This window comes from Plectropomus leopardus, chromosome 17, assembly GCF_026936395.1.
Source record: "Plectropomus leopardus strain MGB_pleo_1.0 chromosome 17, ASM2693639v1, whole genome shotgun sequence".
NCBI lineage: Eukaryota > Metazoa > Chordata > Actinopteri > Perciformes > Serranidae > Plectropomus > Plectropomus leopardus.
Window position 1 is genome coordinate 29,408,039 of NC_142192.1, and position 17,236 is coordinate 29,425,274.

Consider the following 17,236-nt stretch of genomic DNA (forward strand, 5'->3'; position numbering starts at 1 on the left):
CACATTCTTCTCCCTCTGAAAAGGTCCTGACCGCTAAATGTACAGCGATGCAGAGCGTTCAGTATGTGTTTAGTTCTCACAAATAGAGGGGGGCTTAGAAATGACCATGAATGATGGAGCGTTGAAGCGCTTTGTAATCATAACCTTTGGCTACCTATAGCCTACATATGCTCCAGTGGTCTGCAGAGACAAGTGTGAGCTGGGGGATTTCCATAAGGGGCTCAGGAGTTGGAATATCCCTACTCATGAATATTGTGGCTGTCATTTAAAAACCTTGAGATGCCTTTTTTTCTCATTTTAGTCTCTTAAATTAAAAAAATAAAATAAAATAAATTCTTGACATATATGTTTCCCCTCTGTCAGTACATGATGATAGTGCCAGTGGCACTGATGTGTTTGTTAGTTCTTGAAAAGCTGCCAGTTTGGAGATATGAGCTTTGCACTCAGCTCTGACTGTACAGGATTTGACATGGTTTTGATTGAATATCAAAGTGGAGTTTTCTTCTGGCTGCACGGTTCTCCTCTGAAAATGGGCCAGTCAGGAAAATGAGTTGCTCATTTCAAAGGAAGAGAATCCCTTTTTCTGGACTTAGATCAGTTTCTTTGTTGCAATAATATTGTTCGAATGCATATTATACCGGTAATGATGCTGAATATGTTCCCAGGAGGAGGTCTGCTCCGGTGATTAATGAGACTGATTCTAAAGGAAACTTCAAGGAGGACAAAGATGATGATGAGATCACGTCATCTGTATTTATCTTTTTTATTTTATTAATTTAGTTAAATTTAGTTTATTTATTTATTTATGTTTATGGAAATTCTGGGCATTAACAAATGGGTTGCTGAGTGATTCTTGGATTTACTTGCTTGCTGTTATTGTTCATTTCTTCCATTTTTTTAAATTTCATTCCTCCTGGAACATGTTCAGTTGTGTTTAGAAGTTTTTATTGGTGATTTTTCACAATAGAAAGTGTTGCTATTCTCCAGAAGACCCCGAAACACTGATAAAACAGCACAGATTTGTCTTTTTCAGAGGGCTCTTGAAGAGATGGCATTAAAACTGAGTGTTTCAGACAGAGGGTGCATACACGTGTTCCAACACAGACAATATGAGGAAATTGTGATTTTTGAAAATTAAAGCATCAATACATGTTCTAGTAAAAATTGTGAAATAAAACTTTGAACCTGAAAATGAGCATAGTGGGTCCCCTTTAACACAAGTAGCTGCGGATTTCATGATTTATTGCCAGTTCAACTTATTTGTATTGAATTGCAGTCTTGCTGTGATAAAATCAGGACCATTAAATGATTCCCTAGTGAGATATATTTTTTTGCAACCAGGCAACCAAAAATACGTTCTTATTATGGCTTCAGCTGATGTATACAGCATTTATTAGATGTGACTTAAGTCATTAGTAATCCCTTTATAAAGAGTGTCTTGTGAGGAGGTGGTAAAGTCATGTGAAATATCTCCACATACACTCATTTGCCCACATTGCAGAGCCTGCCGCCTGCAGATTTATCTGATTAGTGAGCATGTGCCGGGGAACACTGAAGTTGGCTCGGTAATAAGCATTATAGGCGGTCTGTCGGAGCTCAGTCCGTGGGAGGGGTCTGCCAAACCTTTCCCTCTAATTGACCAGGGAGCAGAAGCAGCCGGGGATGCGAGCAGCCACAGACGGGGAGAGAGGTACTCAGCAAACCGCATTTTGTTGCTTAATAACCGATTATTGAAACACATTAGGTGGAATTAGATTCATTAGCGTATTGCAAGTGTTTCTGGAGCTGCGATTTGCGGAAGCCAGAAAAGGCAAAAAGATAAAGTGTCACTGAAGAGAGGAAATGGCATCATGGCATTGGGAATTAATTTAATACTTGCTTAGCTGTACTTTAAGATGCTTGCGGTGCAGCCAGGAGAAAGATGCGTGTAGACTTTGCTTGTGCAAATACTTGGGACGCAGATATAAAGTGGCTTGCAGCAACAGAGCATGCAAAAAAATAGTCGTCTGAGGTAGTTTCAAGATCTTATTTGCTGTCTTTTTTGCACTGACAGAGACGGACGCATGGGCTTAACAAAAAGGGAAACCCAGCCCCATGCTCAAATGGCTGATCTTGAACTGTTTTACTTTGATCACCCCGATCTGAGAGACACCTCCCTGGTTTTTAATAAGGAGAGTTTAAGCGAGATCAGCGGGGGGAAGTCACTTCACCCCGGCGGAGGAGAAGATTCAGCACCATGGACAGAGACCCGGAGCGCCGCGCGGCCGGAGGAGGAAACTGAAACATCTTTCACTTGCAAGCATCAAGCTTATGAAGATGATGATGATGATGTCCAGCTGATAGGGACAAGTCCACACACCTGCAGACTGAGTCAGAGCTCCTCAAGTGAACTGTACGAGGAGGAGGTGGTGGAGGAAGAAGAGGAAGAGGAGGACATCCCGGAACTTTACTTACTGTCCGACGACGACCTCTCCTCTGACGGCTCGGGGAAGTCTGTGGATTACGGCTTCATCATCGCCGTCACATGCCTTGTGACTGGCATCTCTCTGGTCGCCATATCCTACACTGTCCCCAGGGACGTCCGCGTGGACCCGGACAGCGTGTCCGCGCGGGAGATGGAGCGCCTGGAGAGGGAGAAAGCCAGGGTGGGGGCCCATCTGGACCGGTGTGTCATAGCGGGGCTGTGCCTGCTCACCCTCGGGGGCGTGCTGCTCTCCACCCTGCTCATGATCTCCATGTGGAAAGGGGAGATGATGAGGAGAAAAGCCTTTGCTTATTCCAAACACGCAGCAAAGTTGTACGGCTCGATCAATTTGAGAGCAGGCTCCAGCCCGACTCGGGAATCCTGCTCACATTTGTCAGCGGCTGATGAGGATTTAGAAGTACTCAGCTGAATTTATGGACAGGGCAAGCAGAAAAGACTCAGAAAAGTGCTTCGGAAATCCTGCTAGTGCTGTCCTATAATCGGGGATGCGGTGGGGGTTTAATGCCTTTTTTTGTAAAAATTTCCATTAGCCCAGGCACGTTTTTGGTTGATGTAGACATTTTTTAAACGATAGTTTCACTTTTTTTTTCAAAATGTGTCTTAATACAATACTCACATGGCCCTCTGTGCACCGACAGAGTTTTTCTTTGCTGTAATTTCCCGTCTTGCCATACTGGCCCTGAACAGATCCAGTCCTAATCCAATTTGAATGCAAGTGATTGTGACCAAAAATCCACAGTCCTCTTTTTGAGTCAAAGTGCATTTTAAAGTGCAGCTGCAGCTAATATGAGGGTTTAGTAGCTGGATTTGGAGTTCGGACCGAAAACAGACCTGATATAAAACAACATAAGGAGCTGCATTAGTAAGAGTGTGTTGCTTCATGTACCAGTGAAAAATCCAATAATAGTCCAGACCGGATAACCAACACATTCTCACTCCCAGCTTGTGAATATCAATGCTCTAGTTAACTAGTTAGCATCAGTTTTGGATGCTCAGGGACGTTGCATCAATAGAGAACCCGTGTAATGAGTCCTATAACCCAGAAATAAATGAATTAGCATTTGAGCCCCTTTGGTTCCCTCTTGTCAAAATCAGTGGGTTTTTTCATTGGGTTTTCTGTTAAAGGCCTTAAATAAGGTCTGTGGTTAAGCTTAAGAGGCGTAAACATTTTGTTCTACAACATAAAGTACATCAGAAAATACCCCACTCATGAATTTTTAATCTTTTATGTGTCTTAATATGACAGATGTTAGCCAGTGGCTAAATGAGACTACAGCGTGTCATCATGCCAAACAGTCTCATAGTGGTGGTAACATGATGGTAGTGTAGTTCATGATAGCTTAGCATTAGCTTTTTACTTCTGGTGATTGTGTTTAGGCTTCAAAAATCCTAAAAGTGGTCTTATTTGTGAAGATTATCTTGCTTAACTAAATGTGTAAGTATGATAAACGTGTCTTTACCAAGAAGCTGATTTTCTACAATAATCCAGAATACAATGGAAAAATCCCATGGCTTTTTAAGAGGGAACTAGGGTGATGTTATCCAGTGTTGTTGTTTGATGTTTTTTTCTACACCTTACCACATGCCTCCTTCCCCTAATCCAAGCCATCCATGCCAGTGCGTTTGTTGACATCCCAGCGCTGGTTGCCATGTGCTTGTGTTGCCTAAATATGACTATGTTCAGCGTCATTCTACCATGTGTTTGTGCTGTGGCTCCCCAAAATACAAATAGTAGTGCAGAAGGATACCTGGTGTTGTTAAATGTAGTTGTGGAAGATCTCTGCAAAGCTGCAATATGTGACGACTTGGGATAAGAACTTATTGAATGTAACGTGATGTGACATATATGAAATACTTAGCATTACTGGCACAGTATGCTACAAATATTATATAACTCGGATTACTTTTGTTTTTACATGGGAAACAAGTAGCTGAACTTTCTTGCTCTTTATACTGCGGCAATTGCTCGGAGCATCAAATAATGTCATCATCCGATGCGTCTCATCCCGCTGCTATAGGGTGCCTTGGTGCGTTGGTATTTGACTGGTTGGGAATGAGATCAAGTTTGAGGATCACATCCATGAGTTTGAAGGTTTATCAGATGCAGATCCCTGCAGAAAGGTTTATAATACTCAAAGACAGGATTTTACAACTCTGGAAAGTTATCATGTAATTATGTAATTATTTTCGTGCTGATCGTGAGGTAGCAGTAGAAATACCGAGTTTGTGGGGTTTTTTTTTTATGCAGAGTTCAAGTTGGTCTGAAGGCAGTCTTAGTCATAGCTCATGTTTGCCTGATATCAGACAGAACTGTCAACTTGTTGCGCTTCATTTCCATCCTCAGATTCAGTCAACTCAATCTAAGTGGAGTGGGCGGATTCAAATGTCTGTTCCCAGCAATATCTCATGTATATCTTCTAAAAGTTAGTCTTTTTAGTGCAAACTCTGGTACAAACACCACCTTGAAAACATAAGGAGTGAATTTTGAACTAAAAAGACTTTAATGTTAGAAGACACCAACTTAATTCATCTAACTCAAACAACTACCCTTTTTACAAATGCAGAAAAACTGCAAAAAAGGTGATAAACTCCTTTTTTTATTGCTAGTAGACCAGAGCACTGTACAAGACTCTACAGTAAAGTATGTCCCTCTTTTTTTTCCTTTTTTTATGGTGTGTCTCATTCAACATCACATACAGGCTGAAAAGCAGCTTAATTAACAGTAGAAAGCAGTATGGAGGTCAGTGAAAATGTTAGAGTAGGTACTTCATCTTTTTTGGCTGCAACCAGCAATTCTATAGCTCACTCTGTTGGTTTGTTGGTTGGTGGATCCACAAAAATGTCCCCAGCCTTTGCATTGCATGCATTATTTAGACCAAAAGAGGACTGTGGATTTTGTCCTGTATTACTTACATTTATCTCTTCACAGCCAATATGATCAAGAGAAACTGTTATCGTGACCAGTTACTCTTCTTTGTACAGATGGACATGTTAGTATTGTATTAACATTTTAATCTATATTGAGTTTAACCCCTTGAAACCTGCATAACAAGATCAGTTTTCCTGTGCTGCGTTTAGATGTCTTTCATGAGCAAACTGATCTGACTTGGCAAGAGATTTTTAATTGTTTTTTTTTTTAAATTTTCTGGCCGAGCAAGTGACTGGAAAATTAGTTTTTGAAAAGATAGAGGGAGAAATTCTCAGAAGCTAATAATAAGAAAAATAGGGGGAAATGTCTGGAAAACAATTATTGATATTATTATCATTATACCTATATGTTTATCATTTTTATTTATTTATGTATTATTTTTCTTTTGCGATTTTCTTGCCAATTTTCTGGAAATTGGCTTGTAACTTACATCATATTTCCATGTTTTTGAAAGAAATCAAGGCAATTTGCTTCAAGGTTTAAAGTGAACCACACATGATGATGAGCTGTGCAAAACTTCTTTTTCAAAGGTTAAAACATACAATATGTTTTCCAGAGTCTATATTTCGTTTACATTGTTAGTTGGTGGTTTGCCTTCTGATAATCTCTGACCCACCTCTTTGTTTACCGCTGCATCACTGCTTCTAATGATGCTGCTCCTTCAGGAGATCAGTATGTGCAGACTCGTATGTTTGTACTCTCGCTGCGAGGGAAATCAAACCTCAAGCGGGAGCGATGTCATTGTTAATGCCTTCATTTTCCACCTTGTCAGAAACAGCACTGAATCGCAACCAACAAAGCTGTGCAGATGTGGTTTACAAAAAAAAGAAAAAATAACAGCAGTTGCATGAATTTGTACTGAATTCCAAAGAAAATTCTGTTGAATATTATTGTGACGTGCTGAAGAGATGCTTGTGTTTGCTTGCTGAAACGTAAATAGAAATACCACAGGGGGTGTAATTAGATTTTGTGGTTGAGTACCGATGTCGGGGAAGTTCAGTTTACACCAAATGCACTCGGGGGTTTTGACTGCAGATGTTCAAAAGCAGAAAGACAGAGAGAGAATCAACAAACCCTTTGGGGGGGGGGCTCTCATGGTAATTGGTGTTATACTTAATTGCTCGTGGGAGGCCTGTGAATCAGTAAAAAAAAAAAAATCCCAAAGCTTTTTAACAACTGCCTCAATCAAGCTCACTTAACTAACTTATCAAAAACTGCTCCAGCTGCAATAGTGGAGTGAAATGTTGCGTTGCATTGAAGGGGTAGGAAGTAATGGATTGCCTGCTCTGACAGAAGATGCTGTGAATGAACAATTGTATCCCACTGCTTGCGGTGTGCAGAAAGCAGTGCTGTGCAGCCTCTGTAATAGGAAGTGCTTACGGCCAGCAGGATCACATTATCCTCCACACGACCTTCGCCCACTCCTGCCTCATTAATGTAATTAAATAGCTAGGAATCGGCTGACCTCTTGATGAAATATTAAGATGATTTCTAATGCTAATCCGTCCTCGTTTAATGTCAACACTTTATGTTGCTGGTGTTTTTCCTCTGCTTGGCGTGTGAGAAGAAAAAGTTGTTCTGTGAAGTGTTGAGAATCACCCACTTCTCTTCAGCCTGACTCATTCGCTTCAGTCGCTGATTTCCTACATTTTCCCAGATTGACTTTTTCAACAGCTGTCAGAGAGAACGGCTGCGAGCTTGTTGCATTAAGTATGTGAGGTTGGAGAGAGTGGTGTAGCATAGTAAGAGCAGGAGAACGTGAAAGCCAAAACACAACCTGTGATGCACTCTGGCCTGTTGAGGTTACTGTCTGCAGGGAAATCGTCTCCACAGCTCGTGCGGTGATTTCTCTCAGTTAAAGTTAATTCAGAATTCTTTGCTCTAGAGAGAAAATGTTATTCTTCAGATCTATGGGATTGACACTGATACTTGGCATTTACCGCTGAGGAGCTGGATAATTGGAGATTTGTCTGTATCCATGTTGAAAATATCTAATTTTGACTTCACATTTATGGGAATTTGAGGCAACACAGCGGCCCTGGGAATAAAATAATGGCTTTTTAACAACATGAAATAGTTTCGCAGTCTATTTTCTCCATTAAAGCATCTGAAAACTTGATGAAAACAATCTTAAAATCATTTAATCGTAGGAGTCCATTTGATCATACCTTTTTGTTAGGATATTGTCTTTTATATATGCAGTTTCCAAGGTAATCATTCATCATAACCTGTGTTTTAAAATCAAAATGATTTATTTAACAATGTCATGCTCGAAATTTCTAATTCTGACTTAACATGTATGGGAATTTGAGGCAACTCAATGGCCCTGAAAATAAAATAATGACTTTTTAACAAAATTAGATAGTTTTGAGGTCTGTTTTAAGTTATTGTAGACAAAAAATGTAAATTAACCCTTTGAAACCTGGATTGACATCTTGTGCTTCATTCAGATGCCTTTCACAAGCTATCTGACCCTTTGAAACCTGAAAAATTGATTGAATAGAAACATCCACCCCAGTAAAAAAAAAAGTCTTAACATGCCACTAAGCAGTTGTATGACAGTACAATACAAATACAAGAGCAACAATTTGCAAGCAAAAAAGTTCACAATTTTACAAATGGTTGTCAGTGATCACAGGAGTGGTTTATCTTGAGCCATGTTTAAATTTTGAATTCAAGAGGAGCTAGTGCAACTGGTAGGTCTGGGTGTGATTAACAATGGTGTTTCCATGGTAACGTGGGCAAACAATCCAACAACTGTTTTCAGTTTTTTGTCCTTTCTTAAATTGTTAAAATCAAAGCTCAAATACAGACCCTCCTTGTGTGAAATTACACAGTCTGGTCTCACAGATGACAGTGTGTTTATGTAAGGCCTCATTGTTTGTAGCTGATGGAGGAAAAAAAAAAAAAGCTGAGGTATGCGTGAGAGGGGTTAGAGCGCCTCGTTCTTCTTCTGCAGGTACATTATTAGTGATGTAAAGGGGGCTGGGACACTGCAGCAGCTTTAATTGGTGTCTGTGTTTGTTTTGCCAGGGGACTCTCCCAGACACAAAATCAAAACCTGTAATAAAAAACCACACACACGCAGACACACACAGAAACACACACACACACACACACACACACACACACACACACACACACATTGCCAAAGCACCTAACAGAATCCAACAACCACACCGTAATCGGGCTTGTGCACAAAGTGCGCATGTCTTGCACATCCACAGATGGACAGACACACACTCACACACTTATTCAGCTGACACACACACACACACACACAAACACACACACACTTGCACACTCATTGCCCCCGCCTCTCCCGCTCTCCTCCATGAATGGAGTTAGTCAGAGTAATCATTCAGGGCAGCTGGCAGCAGGAAATGGAATTGGATCGCTGCAGGGGTCACTCGGGGTCAAGAGCTTGGGTGTGGTTGTGGACACCGGGGACCTGGAAGAAGAAAAGCCTTTGCGACGGTGCTTTACACCAGCGACTGGCAGCCACTTATTATCAGCTGTCATAACCACTCATCACTCTGAGTGACAGAGCTCCAACACGCAAAGTCTCCGTCACACACCATCTCGCTTTTTTTCTGTTGGCTTGATGAATTAGGAGTAAGATCATGCCTCCAGGTCTGAAATGCCTCTCTTGAACTATTGCCTTAAGTTAATGACTTATTCAATAATGATTCTCGTTACTCCGATTGTTGCATAGCAACGGCGGGCAGTCGCAGCTCGGAGAAAGAAGGGACTGAGCAGAGCTTCGGCTGAGAAGAAAAGAAAAAGAGGAGGGGAAGTGGAGGAACAAGTTTGAAATGAAATCACCATCCACATCATTTATCAGCTTTATTCATTCAGCTCAGAGGTTTTAAAGCCAAAATCCTGCACAGACTGACATCCCTCCTTTCAAGCTGTCTTTCAGGAGGTTTTCAGAGCTGAAAGCCGTTGATGCGGATATACCTGTAGGCTGCATCTTAACTTGGCACTCTGGGCCAGACAGAAAAGTCAAGTACCTGGCGGTGTTCAATGATCAGTTTAAAGGCTGAATCATCTTTGTTGAACTTGCTACAACCCCTTAAAGAGACACTTTGCCGATATTCAACCAGATTTGTGTCAAAACAATGTGGGTAAATGAACTGTGGTAAACCTCCCTCTCTCTAACCAGTGCCTGCTGGGAAACTGCCAGATGACGCAAATTGATGCAAAACACGTCCTCTGATTGACTTTCTCTGGCTCTCTGGGCTGTTCATGAATGTAGTGAGAGACCTGGATGCTGCACTTTTCCCTGAAAGAGGCTCAGTGGTCCATGAAGACAACAACGGTCTGTTTCACGGTATGAAAGATCCCCGATCTTCTGCATTATGGTCCCGTACAGCATGAACGCTACAGACTTATGGTGGTCGAGCCGACACATTCTCATCCAAACTCGTCACACGGTGCCGCTCTGTCAGTGACCTTCTGCGTCTACTGATGACATTTTAGGTATCCTTCTGCGTCATCTGTTTACGCTCCAGGATGCCGTTACCGTGATGTCAACAAATGCACATGGTGGGATGAAGCAGGACCGTCCTCATGTTTACACAACAGGGCGGGCCGTCACTAAGATTAGGCAACAAAGTCATTGATGGTTACGTTTAGGCAAAAGAGGCACGTGGTAATGTGTAGAAAAAGATCCACACATCTACAAGGTAAAGGGAACTACGGACTCCCGCACGGACGTCAGCTGTTTGTGGGACCCACCCGCCCGATAAGTGCACGCGCGCTCTTTATATCACGCTGTTACCGGCAGCCTTATTACATGATGACACACCCGAAACTGTACAGCCGTCTGCCGGTGTAGGATAACAACGCCACCAGTTATGTTCGAGCGCGTTTTCATCTGATGCCGTTCAGTCACGTTCCAGTTGAACACGGAAGGTGGCTTTCCGAAAGCACTGACAGAGCGCCACTATTTGACGAGTTCAGAGTGAGACTGAGTGGGCTGGCCGAGCGGCTAACCTATGCAGGCTGGACGGACGGACGGCATGATTTAATGTCGCCACGACGACGAGGCTGTAAAGCCATGTTCGATGCGGCTTGACTTTTTCTTTTTTGTCTTTTGCCTTTGGTAGCCTATGGGACAGCCTAAGTGTGAAAGGGCGGAAGACATGCGGCAAAAGGCTGAAGCCGGACTCGCACCTGCGGCCGTTGCAGCAAGACTCACGCATTAAAGTTCAAAGTTCATGAGAGGGGTATTTACTGATTTTATGTCGGAAAAAAAGACTGTGAAAGTCTCTTGAGCTTGTGTTAACTCGAGGACTTATTTCAGGAATCTAACCCCATATAAAATAAAAACATTGAGGTGCTGAAAAGGTAACTCATTTCCAGGTTATAGGACTCATTCCTGGGGCAATATTTCATTTCTATTGTTCCAAAAGGACGCTGACACATTATGTCGCCCACCAATGGGAGCGTTTTGTGGTCTGATGTGGCGCAGTGCATTCGTTTATTTGTAGCTTTTCTCCCTCTTGAGTGAAAATGTCTTTTTTCTCCATTTTCTCTGTTCACGTAGCAACAATTTCAAAAGTATTTGCTTCTTCCTCCCACATAGACATCTTTATTTAATTAAAAGGCCGTCTTTCCAGCGGTGAACAACTCTTTAACTAACCATTCACCACTTAGAGGAGATGTGAATAGTGTCGGTGCAGGAATCTGACTCCAAACTCACATTTATTAACTGCCAGTATCTTCCTCTCCTTTGTTTGTGGTGATTAAGTGAACCTCCTGCTGTAGGTTGAGCTGCGCCCACATACTCATGTGCCTTTTTTTATTTATTTTTTTTCCTTTTGCCATCGTTGTCCTGGAAGAAATGTAGAAGGGACACCATAACCATAGAAACGGGGTCAGCCTGTTGCTACGGAGAACTGCCTGTGCGCCACGGTGGCTCAGTGTAAGGGAGTTAAAGATGCTCCTCTCTTGATTTGCGGCTCTGATGGCAGCTGTGGCAGTGTGTGGAAACTGACACATTCCTCCCTCTTATACTATGCGGCACACGGAGGTTTTTGAACTGCACACCTTGTTTGAGAAGCGTGTCAGGTGCTGTCACCGTTTGTGTCCTGTCAAACATCCTGCGCCTCAGAAAAAGCAGAAAAAATATACTTCCTCTGCAAACCTGCACTCTGTTTAGATCAAACATGAAGCTGGAGTTGCTGAATAGACGACTGTGTTTCACTGTAGCACAGCATTTTCGGCTATAGATTTTTTTTTTTATGCATACAGATGTAGTAAACCTGGTTCAGGACTCTGGAGAGAAGAAATCTGCACCGAGAGCTGCCCACCTTCCTCATTTTTATCGTACGCTGACGTACTTTTTCTATTTATTTATTTATTTATTTGCTCAGTTGTGTTTTTCCTCCCGGGTGTGTGAGACTTGAGTTGTTGGGAAGAGTAAGAGCAGGATCTTGTGTTAACCCTCTGATACCTGGTCAAACAGGCTTTACTTCTTTAAAAAAACATGGCGAGAAGGCAATAACCAGCTTACCAAGAAATGACACCTCCCCCTTAAAAAAAAGGAATCAACTGGAGAAACTGCCTAAAAATATTAGTTGTTCTTAAAAATAATTTGAAATGTATAATTATAAATACATATGTGTGTGTGTGTGTGTGTGTGTATGTGTGTGTGTCTGTGTTTGTATATATAGTATGTCTTATATTTTTTCTTATGTCTTTTTTTTCACTCTGGTCCATTTTTAGTATTGTTCTTGGTACATATTTACTTTATGCACTTTTTTTGTAATGCCTTTGGTAATTGTATGTACATATTTTTATTTTTATTTGTTTTATCTTTGTACTTTTTCTTTGCTCCGTGGGTAAAAATACAATAAAACAGTAAACCATACATACTTTTGGTTTACTGTATGTCTAACACAAATGTCAGAATTGACAATAGACTTTGACTTTGAAATTTGACCTCTTTATTGCTCATTGCCTTTTCCCCAGTTTTTTGAAAGAAATCGCACCTATCTGCAAGGGTTCAGAGGTTTTAATAATAATAAACTTTTTTTTTTTTTTTAAATATGAAGACACCAACAAATCTCTGAATCATTTTGGACTAAATTGTAGCTATGAGTTTGACTTTACGCTTCAAGAAAGGCTTTTGTCATGTTTGTCTGTGAAATGGTGGGGTCAATCAGTCAGTCAAGGTTTGTGTATTTAATGGAACAAAGCATTTTTTTTCTCATTTGTGATCAAGATTTTGTAGCTTAACCCTTTGAAACCTGGATCGACATTCCATTTTTTGCGTTGTGTTCTGACGCCTTTCACAAGTATTTCAACTTTTGAACCCGGAGCGAATTTATTTGATTTTTCTCAAGGAGAAACTTGGCAAGACATGTTCTGCAAACTGCAAAAAGAAAATTACATCTAAAAAGCATTTCTGGGGGTTATCTCATTTTTTTCCTCTTAATTTCATTTTTTTGTTATTTTTCAGGTAATTTTCTTGTACTATATAATAATTTATTGCTGATTTTTGGTTCATTTCTTCGTAAGTTGCTCATTGCCTTTTTCTAGGGTTTTTGAAAAAAGTAAGCTCTTTTTGCCCAGGTTTCAAAGGGTTAAAGGCCCAGTGTGCAGGATTTAGGGGCAAAATGGATTTGTTTTAGTTTTTATATTGCACCCATTAGTAATGAACAAACAATTAATACAAAATTTACATACAGAATCTTCAGGTGACACAGTCATTCCTGCAATGTACAGAATGCAAAAAATGCAAAAGCTGTGACTAATTTGCTATAGACGATGGCTTTACTGAGATTAAAATTGTATGAGAGTTAGGTTATTGAGTGAAGAATCATAAAAAAGCTCAGAAGCATAAAATGTCCACGGGGTACAGCTGACATAGATGGACTATGTGGAGAAAATGTGCAATAAAAAAAGGATAAAATGTCTCAAATACTGTTGGATATAACTAATTAAACTATGAATCAAAATGATAGAAGAAGTTTGAGGTTAATGCTTAAACCAGGGCCAGTGTTATTCACAAGTTTCACAGTTTAAATGGACCGACTGATGTTAGAAAAAACACGAGTCCATCAAATACAGATGCATCACGATGACGTGTGAGCTTTTAGAAGCTTCTCCCAGAGTAAAAAAAATGATGTAGCCTCTCTGTGATTCCACTGAATAGATGTTTCAGCACTTTGGGGGGTGAAGTGAAGGGAGGAGGGTAAATTAATCTCGCAGCAGGACAGCTTTGCTCACCTTGTGTCTGATTTATGCTGCAATTTATCCTGCGTGCCAGGTTTTCATATCTGTACAAATCGCACTTGAGCGGGAACGTTAAAGGTTTCTATGGAATACTAATTTAACTTGTTCTTTAGCAATGAATCAAAATCTTCGGGTTTGACGTCACTCCCCTGAATGTTGACTCAGAGGAGGTTTTTCTCAGAAGCGGGCAGTCGGACAAAAGCCTTGGATGGCTTTATTTGGAGTGAATCAATTGAGTGCAATCTTTCGATATCAAACGCTACAAGAGTGCTTTTTTCTGTACCATTGATTCCTTTTGTGCTGCTCTATCAGAATCAATATTTTTATATTTCTGACTGAGGAGACTGCAATGTCTGAGCTGTGGCTTTTCTCGTCATCTGATGCAACTCTGTACAATTACCTGGAAGTTTGAAAAGTCTACTTTCTCTCTACTGCTTTGATGTCTGCTTTTAAAAGTGCAGTGATGGGAAGCAACATATGTATCTAAAACTAAAATAAATCAGTAATTTGTAAATGCTGGCTTCATGGTTAAGTTCCATACCTGCAGGAGGTAATTTGTTACAAATATCTGCTAAGCTCTTAGCGTGTTCACCCCCCCAGTGTAGTCAAAGTCAGACATTTGAGTAATAAACTGAAGGAAATATCACTTTTGAATGGAGGGGGACTTGAAGATTTCGGTGCAAGGCTTTTACGATTATTTTTTTTACAGTGTGGTTTTACTTCAGTAAATGATCTGAATATTTCTTTCTCCACAGTGGGATATACATCTCTTATGTTTCTGTCTCCACCGCAATGCAAACACTTGTCATGAGACTCTTCAGTCCCTGTGCAAATTGTTTTTGTGGATAAGCATGCTACTGAATTTTAAACATGTAAATTTCCTTTCACCTCCAATGTATTGGATGTGGAGGCAGATACGTCAAATAAAACCAAATATCTTTTTCTTTTTTTTAAGTTGTGGTGAACCAATCTCTAGCAGTGCTGAAAATACTATTTTTTATTTGCATGATTTGTCTTCACAGACTGGCAGATGTTTGCTGAGCAGTGCAGCTCTGCAGAGTTCAGGATGTGTCAACTGACTCACGAGCTTGTCAGTGACTCGCCGTGACAACATATCCATCACTGTGCTGGAGACAAAATAACACACGCAATATGGCATCACTTTCATTTGACAGAAATCTTTTTTGTAATCTCAACAATGCTGTATTGATTTTTGGATTAAAAAACACAAATTTATGACGTACACATTTAAAATACTTCTCATGTTTGACTTTTTATTTTTGCTGGCTACATGCAGGCAGGATGGCAGCCTCTTTTAAAGAAGTCTTGTGCTTTTGAGTCCTGATGAAACGTTTTAGGTTGCAAATCCACAAACAACGATTCCTTTTTTTTCCTCGTTCAGCTTACACACGCGACCCCGTCTGATCTGCAGGGGGAATTATGCCTCCTGCCATTCAAACCACATCAAACTGAGGTGATTCACATCTGTATCGCGAGCAAACACAAGGCAAGCGATGCAAATATACACTTGCTTACAAACACCACACTTTGTTTCTCCTCGTTTACACAGAAAAAATAATGAGCCTGCACACTGAGCGGGGAACTTCACAGCTCTCACTCAGTTGAAGGTCCCTGCCTTGTAATGCAGATGACAACATCTTGCTCCTCTTTGCTCTGATGTGCATCCTGCAGCTGCATAATTGCAATATATGTATTTTTACAACCCAGTCAGGATGAGTTTCTTCTCTGAATATATTAAGATTGCTGTCAAGTTTATCAGGATAAGCACCTAATTAGAGTTACTATTTTATTTTCGGATACATCAGCAAGCTGTGTTTTGGTTTTTGTTGCCTCTTTCAGGTCGTTTTCTGGCGGAAATTAAAACTCTTACCCTTACCGAAAGGTTAATTTTAGGTTGTTATTTTGTCCTAGTCATTCACACTCTGCCCTGCAAACACTGACACATGTCGTGTGAGTCAGAAAAACATCCTGCCACAAAATCCCTCAAGTTGAAGGCTAAGGACACAAAAATCCAACACTCATTAATAGTGAGTCCAAAGCTTGTTTGTGTGGTTTAGATTTTTTAAAGGTTGGACGAGAACCCCAAACATCTCAGAGGAGTTGTGTGTCTTTAGAAAAGGGCAAAGGGGTTGTATCACAAAAAGAGAACGGGGGCTTAAAGTGGGATGAGTAAGCCATTACTCTGTAAGAAGCTGCCGCCCAAGTTCATTAATAGCACCATTGAAACCTTCATTAGGCACTTGTGCTTTCACTTGGAACAAAACACGTATCCACACTTTAGCCTTGATGCAACAACTTTACACAAAGAAAGAAGCTGATGGCAGACTTTTTAAACTGATTTGAGCTATTTTCTAAATCTACGAATTTCATGCAATTTGTGAAACATTTCTTGCTAAGCTGCTCATTGCCCTTCTCTCATGTTTTTGAAAGAATTTGCACCAATTTTGCTCAGGGTGGAAAAGTGATGTTGCTCCAGGTTTCAAATTGTTGATTTGAACTGAGATGTTCCTAAAAGGGTGCCTATGGAAAAACCTCTGTTTTCAAAAACACTGAATGGATTGCTAAATGTTTAATCTGTTTGCTCACAGGCGTTGACTTTACAAGCCACAGTATTGTTTTTACTGCATGTACTGCAGTGAAAGAAAGATTAATGCATCTTTAAAGTCATTAAAGCAAAATAATAATTTGACTGAGTAGCTGTGGTCTTTTTAAACAGTTTACAGTCTGATTATTCTGCATGCTGGGCGGAGTTTCTGTTTGCAGTCCAAAACCAAATGTAGAAACAATTTAAATTCTCATGTTCAGTACCAAACGCTCTGCCCCTCAGGCTACTGCTGCACATTACTGTGTTCACGTCTTGCAGAATATTGTAGTGGGATTGACAGAACAATAGAGAGTGGAATAAATGAGTAATGTTTTTTTTTCTCAACCGATTTATAAGTGTGTAACTACTATCATGCAAATCACATTTGTAGACACAGACATTTTTTAGAGCAGTATATTGTGAAGCTGTCACTCTGAGTGACTGCAGTAAACTCACAGTCAAGGACATAAGTCAGTATGCATTTTTCCTACTGCAGGGTTCGCTGAATTACTTTTTTTTTCCAATATACATATAGACACCCCCTCAGGTTAACACAACCCTGTCCTCTACATTTTTTTTGGGAATAAGAAACACACATTAAATTGAGTCTGAAGTGTGTGTGTTTGGTGGCAGCAAAGTCACCAGGTTGATGAAGTGTTTGGGATCAAAGCACTGAGCACTTGTTTTCCCTCTGCAGAAACACTCAACCTTACAGATAAATTACTGCGAAGATGACAAAGTGCCTGAACTCCAGTCTCGCTGTGCGTGCGAGCGAGCCAGACAACCTGGCGAGCTCAGTTCATTTAATTCAGCCTAGAATATGTGAGGGCAAAATGTCTCAGCTCAGGGCAAATAAAAAAACACCTCAGCTGCGTCTCGTCTTTCTCTAGTTTAATAACATTTTCTGCTTTTTTTTCTACACAAGCTTCTGTGTGCTGAATGTGATCGCTCAGCCTTCTTTTTAGGAATAATG

At 40.6% G+C, this 17,236-nt stretch overlaps 2 protein-coding genes across 2 annotated transcripts in view; both read left to right on the forward strand.

The window, feature by feature from the left end:
- The window catches only part of nudcd1 (NudC domain containing 1), a 98,023-nt gene extending 83,192 nt beyond the window's left edge, over window positions 1-14,831 (forward strand). Inside the window, exon 12 of the transcript XR_015779390.1 lies at window positions 14,681-14,831. The gene's annotated coding sequence lies outside the window, so the exon portion shown is untranslated. The remainder of the gene's footprint in view (window positions 1-14,680) is intronic.
- Window positions 1,595-4,341, forward strand: LOC121958130 (transmembrane protein 74). The gene has a single exon (XM_088090251.1). It carries the CDS (start codon window positions 2,064-2,066, stop codon window positions 2,892-2,894), a length of 831 nt encoding a protein of 276 aa, XP_087946377.1. The 5' UTR covers window positions 1,595-2,063; the 3' UTR covers window positions 2,895-4,341.
- Window positions 14,832-17,236: the final 2,405 nt, after the last annotated feature.

Excerpts from the sequence above, each read along its gene's own strand:
- LOC121958130 (XM_088090251.1), top strand. The coding sequence starts at position 2,064 with ATGGGCTTAACAAAAAGGGAAACCCAGCCCCATGCTCAAATGGCTGAT.